The following is an 18,659-nucleotide window of genomic DNA, read 5'->3' as shown; positions in this document are numbered from 1 at the left end:
GGCTGAAAGACTACCTAGAAAAAAAATTAATGGCTGAAAATATCCCTTATTAGAAGCATCCTACCAGGCAGAAAGACTGGTATCATAAGTAACAGAAAAGAAGTGGGAAAATGTCTGCAGATCCTAACTCTCAAAACCTGAAAAAAACTTTACACCTAAAAACAACCGAGATCTAAATGAATAAGCACTTATTAAAACTACTACGGGGGAGGAACAATATACAAATGCATATACAATGATTCCCAATATTTAATACAAGTTTATACATAAATACACACAAATATATATACATGTGAAATCACAGTAAAATCACCTAAAAGTCAGTCTAACCAAATATACTCTGCTTTATTTCTGGATTTTAAATTAATAGATTTAAAAAATATACCTATTTTAGTATCTGCATACAGGAATACCACCCACTTCAAAGGATTTCGAAGATTAAAGGTGAATCATTCAGAAACAATTCCTTAGCCATGAAGTACCATATAGATATATGTTAGATGGTAGGTTCATAGCGGCACTTTTGAAAACGGCCTAAAACTGTAAAGAACCCAAATGTTCACCACTAGGTGACTCAATGAACAAATTCTGGTACTTCTACTATTCAGCAATAAACAGGAATCACTACTGATAGGTTCAACATTATGGGTGAACTTCAAAATAATTATGTCGGGTTTTAAAAAATGCCCACCCCCCCAAAAAAGAAAAGGGTATATATTATATGACACCACTTAACGTAAAATTCTAGAAAATGCAAACTAATCTATGGTGAGAGAAACATACTGTCTGGAAAATCAGAGGGAGCGGTGTAGTGAACAGTGCGAACGGAGGAACTCCCAAGGGCACCTGGGAACTTTTAGGGGTTGTAAATTTGTTCATTATCTTGAAGATGATGATGGTTTCATGAGTGTACATGCGTCTAATTAAATTACAGACTTTATGTGTGTGCCCTTTAGTGTATATCAATTATATACATCAATTAAATTTTTTGTAAGTTGAATGAAATATACAGATTTGAATACGTATCTGATTTGTCTGCTCTATATATAAAAAAAAAACCATACAGATGATATTTTTCTTAAAAAAATAAACAACTTACTTTGCATCTCCAGCCATTGGTTGGTACTGATTTCATAACTGGTTGAAGACAAAAAGTATGATACCCTTTGTCACACGTATCACACACTAGCATCTTGCTATCTTCTCCCGATTGTCTAAAAAATAAGATAGCATTAATGATGCCTTATCTTTAAACTTATGTTTGTGAAATAAGTAATCATGAGAAGAATCTGTCCTGGGAACTGCCCAGTTCATAAATGCCCTCAGTGTCAGTTTTGCCTATGCCCAGATAATGACAGTGCAAACCCTCCAGAGGATGAGACAGATGTCTTCCAAAGGTCTCTAAAGGATTATCCTTACTGAACGCTCACCTATGGTGAACCTGCTTTGGTCATTTTAGGATTCCTGCAGAGAAGGAGGGGTTAAGGCAAGATGAGTGATTTTGATCTTTATTTTTTAAACATCCGATACCCATCCTCTTTTGGGCAAGGAGCTGTAACCAATAGGTGATGCTGCATGGCAAGGAACAAATCCTGGCACTGTGAACTGGAAGAACAATGTGATATAATAAAGAGAGGATCAAATTTGGGCCCGACCTACATTTACATTCAGACTTCTATTTTTCTAGCTGTGAGACTCCTGAATAACTCAGACTTGAGTCCTCTTGGCTTTAAGCACAAAATGGGAATGGAAACCAAAGATTACCATGAGAATCAAATATAATTCTGGCTGAAGAGCTAAGAACATCCATTAAATAATAAATGCTAAATAAACAGATATAAGAATAATAATCTTGTCATAATTGCTAGGAATTGTAATTAAAAACCTAAAATCTTTCCCTGAACACTTTTTGACCCTGAAGATTGTGCCCTTGTCCTGTCCATAGTCTCTGCCTTGATTCTTGACTGTTCATCCCTATTAGAAACTAAGAATTTAATTCAAGAGGAGGAGGGGAAAAGAAAAACTAGGGAATGCAAGAAGAGCTGAGAGAGGAACCGCTGAATAAAACCTGGGGATAAACAGAAGTAAAAAGGAAGATCGGTTAGTTGGCCTTCAGTAATTTCTTATTTAATTTAACAAATTCTACATGTAAAATTGCACATTGTATCTCTTCAGCTATGTGGAAAGATCCTAGAAGAACAGCACTCTTTTCTTCACCTTCTCTTATTCCTTCTCAAGAAGCTAGGCATAGATACAAGGTGTCAACTAAGTGTTTACTGATATTTTCAGGGGGTCTTATTTATTCCACATAATTCTAAGATATTGATGTTATTGTTGTCAAATTAAATTACAAATAAAACAGACTGAACGTGGCAATGGTGAGTATCATTTCTCTGTATTTTAAAAGTTCTCAGCTTGTAAATAATTTGTGGACTGCTGCAGATGGAGGCAACATCCCCAAATTATCATGCTAATTAATTAGTTGCATGAGGGAAAAAAAAAAAAATCACAGAAAAGACTGGAGCAATGATCAAAGGATGGAATAAAATAAACCAGAAAAGATAACCCCATTGCAAATATTTACATCCATACAACATTTTGTTTCAGGATTACAGTGAAGGTTAACTGCCTTTCAGATAGATGGAAATTTATTTTAAAACAGTAGATTTACTATCAACTGTTCCTCCTGGAATAGAAACTTAAACTTATCACCGATTCTTTGGCTCACTCTAATAACTACTTTGCATAGAGAGTGGTTTATTTTCCTATTAAATTTCACCCCAGTGTCCCTCAGGAAGAAGGGGCGGGGGGTGGGAGGGAAGCTGCTTTATTTTTCTAATGTTTACTTTTAATTGTTAAAATCATTCATTTAAAATTGTTGGCAAATTGAAACTGGCTTTTTAGGCAACCAGGAATTTAAACTGTTAAAATTATTTTTTGTTTAGACTTGTTTCAAAGTAATATAAGTTAATAAATACCTAGCAAGTTTTAAAGACATGATGAAGTCAGTGTGAACGAATACAGCTGCAGCATGAACAACCTTTACCATATTTACACAAACCTTTAGGACCTAATAATAGGGTCTGTCTTAAACTCAATACACACCTTTGAGTTGAAATTAAAACTTACTTGCAGTTCTGGCACACTTTGCACTCAGGACATTGCCAACCTGCCCGTTTTAATGGAGTAACCGCTATATCCAGGCACATTCCATGATAGTGCTGACCACAAGTAGTACAAAAGAACTGATCTAAGAGGTCTCCCGGGCTGTCGCACACTGCACAGTTTGCATCTTCCTTTGCTATAATTAACAGTAAAACAACGAAATTGTTGTATAAGAATTTAATATTTCTCTGACTTTACAGTTTAAAAAAAATCACTCGAAGGGAATTTTCATGGTAAATCTTTCAGACACGTGAAATTATCCACATTGAACTGATATCCAATCAGAATAAGGTCTCAATAAAAACATTATACTATCTTTAATCTAATTTTAGTCACATTAAATTTAATCATATAGTTTTGCAATTATTTGTGCCTACATCTACCTGAGACCATATGCAGTTCTCATTTTATTTTATATCCCTAATACCAATGATAATCCTGGGCACCTAGTTAATGTTCAATATATACTTGCTGAAAAGAATCAAAAAGGAAAATATCAACTGAGAGACGCATTGCAGTGCAAATACAAACATTTTTATCTGGATGTTATACATAAGGTTTTGAAATTAACAAAATAAAGGAAGAGACAAAATTAAGAAATGCTAACATCAAGTAGATTAAGATGCTCCTTAATCATAAACAGACTAATGTTTATTCAAATCAAATAAGGGTTTCTTAATACTGGAAAATATCATATGAGGGAGAACATTAAAGATGGAAGCTACATATTCATACACAAATACAATACTTCACATACTAATTCTATATTGATGTATATTAACTGCCAGTTGTAAAACAAAACATTAAAAATCTATATATTATCAACATCATCTATCACTAAATATGGATTAAAAGGAATGGCACTTTTAACACTTCTTGTACCATCTAAAATAAAGAATAAACTGCCTTGCCAAGCACAAAATTAAACTCATGCATATTACAATATAATAAGGAATGTATTCTAAAATCATACCAATTTGGTGATCTATATGAGTATGCCTGTAACTGCATTTAGTATGCTCTCAACTAAATGGTCTGATCAGCTGATCGTCTGAGGACTGTTTTAAATCACACAGAGGATTTTCTTTCCTTTTGCTTTCTGAAGATCTGGTCGGTCCTCTCTGGCTTCGAGTCCTTCCTACGTGCCGTCCTTTCCCCCGGTCTAGAAACGGTTCATATCTGTTCCTTTTCCTTATACCTGGAGTTAGCTGGCAGCTGGTCTTGTGGGCTGTAGAAGTCTTTGGCATACAGACCTCTTGTTTATAGAGTCCTTCTGGAATGGTTAAAAATACCAAAACTTGCAGTGTGAGGGCAGCGCACAGACAGGCCCTGGGCTGCCTCGAGATGTAAGCCGGGCCTGGTGGCTGCTCACCCGCCACTCAACGGAAGCTCCCCTAACTTCTCAGGCCTTACCTTTCTTGCCGTGTCGCAGCACTGACAGCCGGCATTTCACTCACACTGAAGTGTCCTACCTTGAGTTCTAGGATGGCCGCTTTCTCCTGACAACTCCTGAGGCTCCCCACGCCTCCAGCTCAACCCCTGTGCTCCTTCTGTAGCTCCACAAGGCCTCCAAACGCTGGAGGCTCTCAGGAGTCCATTCTCTTCCTCCTTTCCGAATCCCCCATAGTTTTTTCTTTGTAATCACATCAACTTCTACACCATAAAAACACCGTAATTCTCAGAACTCTTATCACTGGCCCCAAACCTCTATCTAACCCTCAAATGTTATTTTCAAGCCTGTTCTGACTTCAATAGCCACATGTTCTAAAAACACCCAATCTCTACACCTCTAGTATAAAACTTACTTTTAAAACCGAAACCTCTCCCTTCTTTCTAGACCTGCTGGGTAAAGAAGCATTAGTGTCACTACTGACCCTAAACTTGTCCCTGACCCAACACACTCAAATGGACACCAGTTCTTACTGAGTAAACTTTCTATATACCCCTCTTCCATCTATCTGTACAGCTCAGTCCATCACACTCTGTCTTGGTATTAATAACTGCAGTTACCTGCTGAATGGAATGTGTGCTTAGGGTTCTGACCTTCCTCCTAATCAGCCACACATCCAGAGCAATCTTCTGCGACTGTTATGCCCTGCCTAAATTTAAATTTTATCAGTGCCTCCTTTCTCACCTTAAAAAAACCACAAGTTTCTTGAGGTTTTGAGGCAAAAAAAAAAAAAAAAAGGAAGGGGGGGGGGGCCTTCTCTCCTTTTTCAACTAAATCTCAGAACACTCACTATTTCCTGGTTAGATCAAGCAGTCTGCTGCGCACAGAACACAACACAACAGACTGCTCAACCCTCGTGAGGTTGTACGCATCCTGTTTCTTCTGCCTGTAACCGTGTTCCCTTGCTGCATTGCAAGCCGGTTCCAAGGAGGCCTTTAAAACTCCTGTCTGAACATAAACCCTGACCATCTAATGTTACCACACCTAAATGCCCATTTGGTTGTTGACTATTTCCTTCCCCATATGCTTAGAAGAAATTATTATATAATCCAGTTGATTATAAGATATTTAAAAGAAAGCATTACTTTTAAAAACAAAATTACACATATTAAATCATTTCTATAGAAATGGAAACAAAACAGAGCAAATTATTTCTCTTATACTAAAAGAGAGTGCCATATTTAACCCATTCAAGTACATTTAAAAACTTTGATTTTTCTTACCCTCAGAACGTACAGAAATTGTGGCAAATACTGGACTCTATCAGATACTCAGTTGATCCTGTGAAACTTCTAGAGTTTGCTACTCTGCAACTTCAACCTGCCTGGGAGCTACCAGTCACATGTATCTAACTGGGCGATGGAAACGTGATTAGTCCAAACTAACATGTGCTTTACATAAAACACACTCTGAATTACAAAGATTTAACAGGAAAAAATATTACTGTGAATAGCTCAAAATTTTATTGATTACAAGTTGACATATTAACATTTTGGATACATTGGATTAAATATGTATTGTTAAGATTAATTTTAAATAAAAAATTTAACATAACTGTTGGAAAAATTAAAATTACATATATTGCTCATAACATATTGCACAGCCCTGTTTTATATAGCAAAGCGCATTCTGTAACAAGCTAACTGTGTGCATCACTGTGGCAGGGATTACTTTTTATTCTATGGCATTTTCCACCAATTCCTAGATGACAATAGTCATGTTGCTTGATTAGTATGCCTCATGTAATAAATGGGGCCAAAAAAAAATTTCACATGATTCTATTTAGCATAAAAGAATCAGCATAAAAGATCTATTAAGCATTATATAAATAGTAGAAAAAAGTTGGTTCCAACCACTTGTTCAACCTGTGAGAACATACAGCAATCTGTAGAAATATTAAGATGGCCTTTTGAAGGTCATTCATAAGAAGATGTTACTGGGCAGCATGTCATGTCAGACATGAGTGTATGTACTTATACGTACGTGTATGTCTGAAAGTCACAGAGGCGTTAAGTTTGAAGCATTAATCAAATGACTAAGTGAACATTTTCTTTCAGCAGTTGGGAAAGCAAAACAGATGGAAAAGACTAAAGCTAAAGACAATTTAAGGAAGGGCAGGAGTAAAATCCAGGTCAACCTCTCTTCAAAGATGTTGATGCCCACTGGAAGGGCAAAGAAGGCAAAGACTATCCGAGTATGCAAAAAAGTAGAATGGTCAAAAGTAGGAGGAGGAGCGCCGGCACACACACGGCGTGGAGGAGCTACATGACGTGGGGGGAGCCAGAGAAGAGGGGGGGAAACGGGACAAGCTTTGGACACGTCACTGCCTAAGTGACAGCCGGGTGACAAGAGAAGAAACGGAGGAAAAGACAAAAAGCGGAGCCTGGATCACATAGGGGCTTATCATGGATCTCTAGCCATGGTCAGACTGGAAGGGGAGAGCACTGCTTAGGAGAGCCTAGACAGCACACAGGAAGAAAGAGCAGCAGAAGCGAAAGCATCGCCAGACAGGCGATTTGAAAAGGACTAAACCAGCACAGCTCTCTTGCTTCCACCAACATTGCAACTTCTACGATCTAGGTTTTCATCCCTGGTAGGACACTGCAGAGTGATTTGCCTATCAATATGGAATCTCCAGAAAGAAAAGCAAACCACGGATGTCATCCAGAGAGGGTGGCCCACACAGCAGGCAGGCAGGGAAGAAAGAAAGGGCACTGGGCTGACAGATTTAAGGGAACAGAAAAGCTGCAGGACTTGGTGTCAAGGGAGACACAGCTAGAAAGATATTACCTAGGGAGTTAAAATGAAGTAGAAGAAGCTACAGCTGAGTAAACATGCTGGGGGAAGCAAAGTGGCTTGAGGTGCATCCTTCCCGGGTTCAGACCCTGCAAAAGAATTCTCACGGCAGACAGGATACATCCAAACACCTTCACTTGTTCACAAGGCCTGCGTCCACCTGCACGTGTTCTGCACTCTGTACCTGGCAGACACCGAGCTCACTGACTCCTGCCTACTCCACGATCAGCCAAGTTCATGCCACATGGCCTGCAGAGTAGCTGTTCGCTCTGCCTGAAAAATTCTCTCCTCTGATCTTGCACGGCTGGCTCTCTGCCATTCAGGCTTCCCTGAGGGGCAGAATACTACCTAGGAAGAACATGTGGCTGTGTCTCCTAAATGGATATTTAGTGTAAAATTTCCAGGCTAGGCTAGTGGACACTGGTGTCAGCGTGAAAGTAAGGTGACAGTCCTGACCAGCATGTCTCCAGGATGCAGCACCCAAAATTATTTTCTGATGAAAGGCTTGGTCCTGCTCACAGACGCTCTCTTTGCTGTGATTTTTTTTTTTTTTGAAGTCCATGTTTTTTTTAGATTTCTCAACTTTCATAAAAAAGATATCATACTACTAACTCAGTTCACTACCACACGGCTCTGAGCTCAGCCAGCAGGACCAAGTATTACACTTGGTGCAGACCCGAGCTGAAAGAACTACCTCTTAGTACAGTAATATATATATATGTATGTATATGGTACAAGGCTATATGATTTTCACTGATTGTCATTTAAGCATCAATAACAACACTGTCATTTAAGATATCCCCATCTTTAAAACATTAAAAGTGCTTCATGTTGTGACAGACAACTAGGACAAGTAAAAATACAAATGAAAGATTTTATAAGATTATTACCTCGTCTGTATATTCCTGCAAGTCTATTGGCAATAGTCTTCACATCCGTGCATTGAAACAGAGAGTCAAAAAGCTGTGTCTTTAGGCTGCGTTGTTTAAGATCCCCAAGGAATAGAATTTGCTCAGTCGGGCTTTGGTTTTACACCACTGACTTATATTGAGGTCTGTTACAAGAAACTGCCCTGTGAGATCTACTTAAGCTACTGTGAGACAAATTTTCACTGCCCTGTAGCATGTACACACAGTCTCAGTGAATTCTTATTACTACAAATCAGGCAACTGCTCGCGCACCCTTCTTCATGCTGACTGCTGGGGCGTTTTGCAGCCGGCTGTGCGGCTCAGGCGGCTCAGGCATAGGGAGTGCACTTCCTCCGGGAGTCAACCTCACCGTGACCTTCCCATCCGTCCTCTCCCTCTTCTCTCTTACCATTGGCCAAATTCTCTTCTTACCTTGAGTCTCTGTAAGTCTACTCTGGGACAAGGGAAGGCACCAACAATTCCAGTGTATCTTTTGAGCTTTATGTGGGCAGCAGGAACTATGCATGGTAACTGACAGTAAATCATCTCACCTCAGTTCTTACATTTCATTATTTTACAAAACATTTTATGATCCCTAACATATAAATGTATATAAATCACGTGTGTTATGTGAACACAGTCTGCAAGAGAAAGCAGTCCTGTCGATGAGTAACAGAATTCCTTGTGCTGGAACCACAGTCATAGAAAAGTCTGCATGTTGTTTAGTGAAGTCTAAATCATGACGATGTACAAAAGGCTAAATAAAAATTCTCAAACACACCCACAATTGTTTTATTCAATTGGAAAAATGTGTTGATAACACTGTAACACCCAGAATATAAGCAACTCTGATGACTGGCATCACAGTCTGTGCACTTAGGGAAGTAATTCACTTCCTGAGGTCTTAAAATACTCAACACCCATAATAGTAGCTGTGCATGAATTTTCTTTTTCTCCCAGATGAAACAGTGTGTAATTCAAAACATGTTTAAAACTTTATTAGCTTAAATACAATATGACATTTCAGTCTGCCTTCCCTATAATTTATGTCTGTACGGGATTAAGGGCAATATGATTATACATGTAGACACAAAATAACTAAAGATAAAATTATGGTACTGAACAAAGAAAAAATAATGATTATGAAGTCTAACTGTGTTTGAGATTAGTTTAAGCCTGAGGTAGCTGTATTTATGTTTCACAAAGCTGGAAAAGATAGGAAAAAAGTCTTTATCAACATTCTAAGAAACAGGTAAAACCTAACAGATAACTAAGAGATGACATTAAAACAAACAAACAAAAAAGACTGAATTACAGAGATTTCACAAGCAGACTGGAAATTCAATTTACTAGGGGGAAAAAAGAACCCAAAACATGCATACTCATTGGAAATCCATATACTAAGAAACAAGTAAGATCTCTATTTAATGAAAGGGATAGGAAAAGAGCTGTAATTTTCTGTATAACATAAATTTAAAACACTTAAACCTCTTCACCTAATTATAAAATACTGTTTGGAAAAGAAAGGGAAAAAAAGACAACTGAGGATAATAGAAAACCATAACCAAGATAGATGAATCAAGAAGAAGCACTAACAGAACATCAGGACCACACATTTTCCAAGATGCTCCAAAGTGTTTCGGTGATCCTATCAACATACATCCTGAAACAACACCTGAGTGAACCATCTTCCAAATTTCCAACTAGGGAGTTTTTGTTTTTCTTTTTTAGTGTAAAAGACATTGAATTAAAGACATTTTAATTTTTTAAATGACCTATTAGTACTTTATAGTACATATTAAAATACCATATACTCAGCAAATCTATTTGCATACAGTAGTTAGATTCTTAAAATAAGAATAAAAAAAAACAAAACATGCAAACTATCTTTGAATTTTCAAGCAAATAACTTTTTGGATATATCATCAATGATACTGTTAATAACAGATTTCTCCCCTGGCTCCTCGCTCCCCTCATCCCCCATGGATCTCTTCTGAAGACCTCTTTCAGTATTATACGATATTACCTTTTATCACAAGCAGAGTAACACTTAGCGAACTTACAACATCTGTTACTTTAAGTAACTACATCGGTAAGTGTTTTTAGATGTATCTGTAGTAAACTTACATCTCTCAGGAGCTTGGTCAATGTGTTCTGGACAAAGAAGGAAGAAGTGACTGAGATCCTGAAAGGTGCCTGCTCCAGCAGCACAAGGATAATGGTACATCTGGGTGCATTTCTCTTCACAGCATTTGATAGTGGCTCCAAGGTGCTTACAAAATGCACATCGCTGGAAGGGAGCAAAGCATAAAGAAACCTCCTTATAACACCCGGAAAAGCAACATCCAAATGCGGGGCAAGGAAGATTTTAAGAAGTCCCTGTACATTACTAGTGAAACAGTTTGAAGCCTGCAAAATACTAAATAAAGAATCAGTGAGAGTGGTGAAATCTAAGGTCTCCATGCAGTGCTTGGTTTAATGTTAATGTATGTTCATCCTTCCATCAAGTTTACAAAGTTAGCATTTCACTTTTTTTCTACTGACTCTGTCAAAAACATACAACTACCATTCTTTAAAAAATTAATAATATGGTTATTACAAGGGCAGTTTTCTAGTTGAGGGTTATTTTCAACAGGTGACTAAACCCCATCAATAAGCAGATAAGACAGAAAAACTACTTACAAAATCTCTTACTGTTTTCACCCTGCCTAAAAATCAATATGGGGTTTCTCAGGTAGCACGAGCAGTAAATCCCAGCCAGTGCAGAAGATGTAAGAGTCACAGGCTTGATCCGTGGTTTGGGAAGATCCCCTTGAGAAAGAAATGGCAACCCACTCCACTATTCTAGCCTGAGGAATTCCATGGACAGAGGAACCTGGCAGGATACAGTCCACGGGGTCGCAAGAGTCGGACACAGCTGAGCATGAGCACACACAGCAATCAGTATGAAGTAAATCAGTGCACCAGAGAATAAGCCAATGAGTGGCAACTACCTTGTTAAAGGCACACATACAAATCTACACACTTCACTGCAGAAGTCAGTTTCAAGTTTCCTTAAAAAGTTGGAGATGTGAAGAAAAATTAAGTCCTCTGACTTTCTGCTTTCCCCATTGCAATCTGCCTCTACTCTCTTGCAAGTGGTAAAACCAAAGAAATGTCTCAAACAAATAGCAGAGGAACTCTAGGGCACGTGAAATGTGTTCAAGAAGTCAGTATGATTATCCACTGCGCCAATGTACTTACTCAGCTTTCCTTAAGAATAATTAATAAACATCTTCATCCTCCCAAGCCCACTCTGGGCATCAGGAGTCTGCTGGGTGGCCTGCATCACACAATATAAAATCTCCCTCTGCATGTAGGAGATGCTTAGCTGCCATATGCTTCCGTTTCAGCATTTATGCTATTGTTGGATAATTGCTTACTGGTCCTTTTTCACCTTGGTCCAAGATCCTTGAGTAGAGCAAGCAGACTGTACTATCTTTGTATTCTTAGCACCATGAATACTGCCTGACATAGAAAGGCACTAATAAACGGATGCTCATATTTATGTACACTAAATGAACTACATTTGTGGTAACAGCCGAGCTGAAATAACTGAAGCCAGATGAAACGATATATGGTAAAACTAAGCCCCATGTAATAGGGTAAAATTGCTAACATTACCATGGATATCTTCACATGCTAATATACTGATTCTATATTCTGCTAGTCAATTAGAGAATACAATAGGTTTTAAGTTATAAATAGTTTCAATGTCTCGCACATAAATCTACATAAGATATGACATGCCATCAAACTCTTGCTCGTAACCCATCAAGCCACTACACTGAATGTAAGAAAGCTAACTGCTTCTTGGTGTGTCTTCTACACATTTTGGCTGCAGGCAACAAGATAGCTGCAGCTTCTAAGTAACTTATGTGTGCACGCTCAGTGGCTCAGTCGCGTCCTACTCTTTGAGACCCCAGAGTCAAGAGCCGACCAGGCTCTTCTTTAAATAGAATTTTCCAGGCAAGAAAACTAGAGTGGGTTGCCACTTGCTACTCTAGGGGATCTTCTAGCCCAGGAATTGAACCCCATCTCCAGCATTGGCAGGCAGTCACCTGGGAAGCCCAAATAACTCAAACACTAGCTATATTTGTGACATTTAACTTTTATATAATGTCCTCAAGTTCAGAGACTAACCACACATTTCAGCTGTCTTTGGTACTCAAAGATATTACTGCATTTAAACAAACTGAAGAAATAAAGTATAATAATCAGCTTTTTCCAAACTAAATATATTTTTATGTCATACCCTCCAGTGGTATCTAAACATGTTAGTTATAAAATTAAAGACACATATGGTATTTAGGTAATCGGAGTATCCTTGAGTCACACTGCAAAGGCCAAGATAATACTGAAGGAGGAAAATGTATACATCCAGTCAACCACTGAAAATCTTTTATTAACTCATTAACATCACAAAATAAGTCTGCTAAACTGTTGAAATCTAGAATCTCCGTTATTTTTATAGCACATGGCAAGTTGTACAGAAGCCTTGTGCTCTAAAAATAATTTTAGCAAATATAATGACTTTTATTTAACTGCATAATAAGGAAACAAAATAATTTTATTATTTTCCCACTGTCTGTATCATTTTAGAAACATCAACATGTTCTCTTAATCATACTTGCAATGGAAAATATTACATGACATTAGCTAAACTACTATGTGAAGATCTGGAATGTATCCAACATACTAATTTATAAATACATATAAAGATATCAGGGAATAAAGAAAGGGAAATAAAATACTAGCTGCATTTAACTGAACGCTTCAAACCCATCTGTTATAACAGCACAGCTAATGAAAGACATTTGGCATTTAAAGAAAATATATACTTTCTATATAGACTGTATCTTTTTGAATCAAATAAATGCATCTGTAAAACTGTAGAAAACGTCAAAGAATAAATTTCCAAAAGGAACTTCTCTAAACATGAGCACTCTCATATACCACGTCAGAAATCAAACAAATTATAAGCTAACAAGTTATAAACAATTACAAAGTGAATTAACATCTAGTGAGAAGAAGGTTAAGATAAATAGCTCTTAAATGGCTTATCAACTGAACAATTTATTTGACTCAATATTTAAAATTCCTGAATAATTTTCTCTACTTTTTTAATCATTAAAAAAAGAGAGGAGGAGACGGGGAGATAAAAAGAGAAGTGTTATAATATCTTTTGACATTTGTCCAAGAACACATCCAAGAGAAAACTCTCAATGACAGTTCATATTACAAGAGCGTTCTCCCCTGTAAGAAAGAGTCTGAGGAGCTTCCAAAACTAATTCCACTAAATAAAAATAAGGAAGGCTCTTCCCAAATACATTTATATTATCCAACAAAATACAATCAACAAAATCTCAGAAATTAAAGATGAATTATGAAGCACTAACAAAAATTTTCAGAATATTTCAAAGCTCGTTCAATTAATTATCATGTGTTTATTCTGTATCAACTGCTATAGTTGTCTATGTGCTCTATGAAGTATCAAATCCTACTAGTTTTCAACACACCAAACTGTTTTTCAGTTCAGTTCAGTCACTCAGTCGTGTTCGACTCTTTGCGACCCCCACAGAATGCAGCATGCCAGGCTTCCCTGTTCACCACCAACTCCCAGAGCTTGCTCAAATTCATGTCCATTGAGTCGATGAAGCCATCCAACCATCTCATCCTCTGTGTCCCCTTCTCCTCCAGCCTTCAATCTTTCCCAGCATCAGGATTTTTTCCTGTCAGTCAGTTCTTCGCATCAGGTGGTCTAAGTACTGGAGTTTTAGCTTCAGCATCAGTTCTTCCAATGAATATTCAGGACTGATTTCCTTTAGGATGGACTAGATGGATCTCCTAGCAGTCCAAGGGACTCTCAAGGTCCTTCTCCAACATCACAGTTCAAAAGCATCAATTCTTCGGCGCTCAGCTTTCTTTATAGTCCAACTCCACATCCATACATGACTACTGGAAAAACCATAGCTTTGACTAGATGGGCCTTTGTTGCCAAAGTAATGTCTCTGCTTTTTTAACATGCTGTCTAGGTTGGTCACAGCTTTTCTTCTAAGGAAGAAAACTGCTTTTAACCTTTACCAAATTTTCTTCTCATTAGTCAACTAGGATTCTCCCAGAATGTAGTCAGTAATAAAAAATGAAGACAGAAAGTAAGAAAAATATATAAAACAGACATGTGAAACTGATCAGAATGGTCCAATGTCTATCTATTAGAGAGTACCAGAAGAGAAAACGGAACAATTATAGTCAAAGTACTCTAGAAGAAAATTTATGATAATATCTAACATCAGAGGTAACATTGATTAACCATACTTTCCATTTAATAGATGAGGAAGCTGAAAGACGAGAGACAATTTTTTTCTGTTCCACTGATATCTGTATCACTACAAAAAACACCTGCCCAAACAAAGATCAGCTTCCAATTAAGATGTCTTACATCTAGAAACACTAGCAAAATTTTTAAGATAAACAGATAAGATTTTAGTAGCCCACCAAAAAGAAAACAAGGCATTTACAAAGGAAGGAGAATCAGGCATTGCTTTTCACTGGCAATATTAAATGCGAAAACAAAGAGCAGTATCTTTCAAAGCCTACAAAAAAATTTGAACCTAAAATTTTAATACCTGCGACACTACTGTAAAATTTAGATAATAAATGTAAATAGGATAAGTGAAAATGAAGTCGCTCAGTCATGTCTGACTCTTTGCGACCCCATGGACTGTAGCCTACCAGGCTCCTCTGTCCATGGGATTTTCCAGGCAATAGTACTGGAGTGGATTGCCATTTCCTTCTCCAGGGGATCTTCCCGACCCAGGGATCGAACCCAGGTCTCCTGCATTGTAGACAGACGCTTTACTGTCTGAGCCACCAGGGAAGTTCAAGTCCCTATTAAAAAATAGCAACTTCTAAAAAAAGTAATTTCATGTATTTATTTTTGGCTGTACTGAGTCTTGGTTGCTGCTCGGGGTTTGCTCTAGCTGCGGAGAGCATGAGCGTCCACAGAAGAGTGTTACTCTTCGTTGAGGTGTGGGAGCTTGTCCTTACAGTGGCTTCTCTGGTTGTGGGGCACAGGCTGTTCCGCCGCTGGGTTCCTGGGCTCTAGAACACATGCTCGGTAGCTGTGGCGGCAGCTTGGCTGCTGCGAAGCACGTGGGATCTTTCCAGATCAGGGCTCAAACCTGTTTCTCCTGAATTGGCAGGTGGATTCTTTACCATTGAGCCACCATGGAAACCCAAAAAACAGCAACTTTCAAAATGTGCAAAAGATACTTTATATACACATGAGAGCACACACATACTTTAGATATAAACACACATAAAGCTTTCATTTATGTGTAGAAATATATATACACACAATGTGAATGAGGAACAGTAACACAAGATATTCAAATATAATGAGCTAGGGGAAAACAGCAGACAATTGCTATCAAAACAAAAGCCTGTATAGCAATTATTGATCATAAAAATAGGGTTCAAGTTAAAAAGCAGTGAGCAGAGCAAAGAAAGTTCACATTAAATGAGTCTAATGTTAGTGAAAATCTCAACAGAAGAATAAAGTCATTAAAGTTCACATGCCCAATGAATCTCCTTGATAAAGCTAACTTCAACTTTAAAAAAAGTTTTAATACTACAATAAAAATTTGTTTACACAAAACAGTAAAGCTAAATAGAAATATATAAATAGACTGGATTTAACACAGCTCTCAGAAATCAAGATAATTTATTAATGATGGTCAAATCTAATTCCAATTTACACATAGATAGATCTCCAAATTCCAAAAATAGTAAATATACAATCTATTTAAATGTACACAGAATTCTTTTTAACCCACAATATCTGGGCTTCCCTGGTGACTCAACTGGTAAAGAATCCACCTGCAATGTGGGAGACTTCGGTTCGATCCCTGGGTTGGGAAGATCCCCTGGAGAAGGGAAAGGCTACCCACTCCAGTATTCTTGCCTGGACAATTCCACGGACTTTACTGTCCATGGGGTCACAAAGAGTCAGACACAATTAAGTGACTTTCACCTTCATATATGGCTATAATAAAATCTAACCAATTCAAAAAAAAAAAATCTAACCAATTCAAAAAATCAGGTATTTCCTAGGTCTTGTTTTTTAAAGCAGTTATGTCCTAAACCTAACACATTAATAATTATAAATTCACAATATAAGGATAAACTCCTGAAATCTATCCACCCACTAGAAAAACTGAAAACTTTCTTCAGTAGTAGTAGCAGATGGCCTTTAAATCAAAAGAATATATATATTATTTTTGAAGTGATTAAATAAGAAACATGTCAAAATCCTTGAGACATGGCAAATTTAGCTCAGAAGTAAAAAATACAGCTTGAAAAAGGCAAAACTCAGGGGACTTCCCTGGCAGTCCAGTGGTTAGGACTCTGCCCTTCCACCGCAGAGGCACATGCTCAGGGACATAAGATCCCACATGTCACACAGCGTGGGATGTCACACAGCGTGGGCAAACAGGCAAACCTCAAGACCAAACAAAAATAAGTAAACCTAGACACCAGAACTAAGCCAGTAAGAATCAGCATAGGATGAGCCATCTAAGGAAGTAAACCCACCCTAATACCGTGTTCAGGAAGATGATAAATGACATTCACGGGCTTCCCAGGTGGCACTAGTGGTAAAGAATCCACCTCCCAATGCAGGAAACACAAGAGACTTGGGTTTATCTCTGGGTCAGGAATATCTCCTGGAGTAGGAAATGCCAACTCCAGTCTTCTGGCCTGGAAAATACCATGGACGGAGAAGCCTGGCAGGCTACAGCGCATAGGGTAGCACAGAGCTGAACACGACTGAAGCGACTTAGCACGCACGCAGTCTAGTCACATGACTCCGTAAAAGCACAGATTTTTCTCCTACTGGTAGCAGAAAGGGAAGTCAGAGAAATTCAAAGTGAAGGATTTCAGCACCACAATGATGTCTCTGAAGATGAAAGAAGCCGCATACAAAGACCACAGAATGCCCCGAGGAGCGGAAAGGAACCCCAGGCGATGGCCAATAAAGAAATCGGGACCTTGGTCCTAAGACTGCACAGAACTGAACTCTGCCCCCATGAGCTAAGTGAGCTTAAAAGAGGATTCCTCCTAAACCTCTGGATAAACACCCAGCCTGACAGATCTCTTATTTTGAGCCCTGTGGGATCCTGCACGAAAAGCACTGCTGAGCCAGCCCAAACTTCTGATCTACAAGTGGGTGCTGTTTTAAACCATTAAACCTATGGTCATTTTTATATAGCAACAGATAATAATATTCCAAGGCCCTCCATGATTTAGTCTCTGCCAAGCAAATATTTTAAAGAAATTTTTGTTCATGATACTTAATATTACACAATGTCTTCCTTACTCAACGTTATGAAGTAAACAGGGTTGTTGTTGTTCAACTGCTAAGTCACGTCTGACTCTTTGTGACCCCATGAACTGCAGCATGCCAGGCTTCCCTGTCCTCCACTATCTCTAGGAGTTTGCTCAGATTCATGACCAATGAGTCGCTGCTGCTATCCAATCATCTATCTCATCCTCTGTTGCCCCCTTCTCCTGTCCTCAATTTTTCCCAGCACCAGAGCCTTTTCCAATGGGTTGGCTTTTCGCATCAGGCAGCTAAAGTACTGGAGCTTCAGCTTCAGCATCAGTCCTTCCAATGAATAATCAGGGTTGATTTCCCTTAGGATTGACTGGTTTAATCTCCTTGCTGTGCAGGGGACTCAGAAAAGTCCTTTCCAGCACCACAATTCGAAAGCATCAATTCTCCGATGCTCAGCCTTCTTTATGGTCCAGCTCTCACATCCATACATGACTACTGGAAAAAAACATAGCTTTGACTATATGGAGAACAAGGAGATCAAACCAGTCAACCCTAAAGGAAATCAACCCCAAATTTCATTGGAAGGACTGATGCTGAAGCTGAAGCTCCAATCCTTTGGCCACCTGATGCGAACAGTTGACTCACAGGAAAAGACCCTGATGCTGGAAAAGATAAGAGGGCAGGAGGAGAAGTGGGCAACAGAGCATCCTCTGCTGGATGGTTGGATGGCATTACTGACTCAATGGACGAGTTTCAGCAAACTCCAGGAGATAAATGAACAACAGGGAAGGCTGGTGGCCTGCAGTTTATGGCGTTGCAAAGAGTCAGACCAGTCGTCTGACTGAACAATAACGTTTGTCAGCAAACTGATGTCTCTGCTTTTTTAATACGCTGTCTAGGTTTGTCACAGCTTTCCTCCCAAGGAGCAAGCGTCTTTTAATTTCATAGCTGCAGTCACCGTCCA

General features: G+C 38.5%; 1 protein-coding gene across 18 annotated transcripts in view; it reads right to left on the bottom strand.

Moving 5' to 3' along the window:
• Positions 1-18,659, bottom strand: part of KMT2C (lysine methyltransferase 2C) — a 258,254-nt gene that overhangs the window by 110,534 nt on the left and 129,061 nt on the right. For all 18 annotated transcript variants that reach the window (XR_001917926.1, XM_018046667.1, XM_018046672.1 and 15 more), the window contains exons 7-9: positions 10,447-10,609; positions 3,130-3,301; positions 1,100-1,214 (exon numbers count right to left, since the gene is read on the bottom strand). Coding sequence is in view for 17 of the 18 variants with exons in the window: in XM_018046667.1 (XP_017902156.1) it covers positions 1,100-1,214; positions 3,130-3,301; positions 10,447-10,609 (450 nt within the window). In the remaining variant the exon portion in view is untranslated. The remainder of the gene's footprint in view (positions 1-1,099; positions 1,215-3,129; positions 3,302-10,446; positions 10,610-18,659) is intronic.

Source organism: Capra hircus, chromosome 4 (assembly GCF_001704415.2).
Source record: "Capra hircus breed San Clemente chromosome 4, ASM170441v1, whole genome shotgun sequence".
NCBI classification, from domain to species: Eukaryota; Metazoa; Chordata; class Mammalia; order Artiodactyla; family Bovidae; genus Capra; species Capra hircus.
Note: the sequence above shows the minus strand (reverse complement) of the source record. Positions and strands in the feature narration are given on the sequence as shown.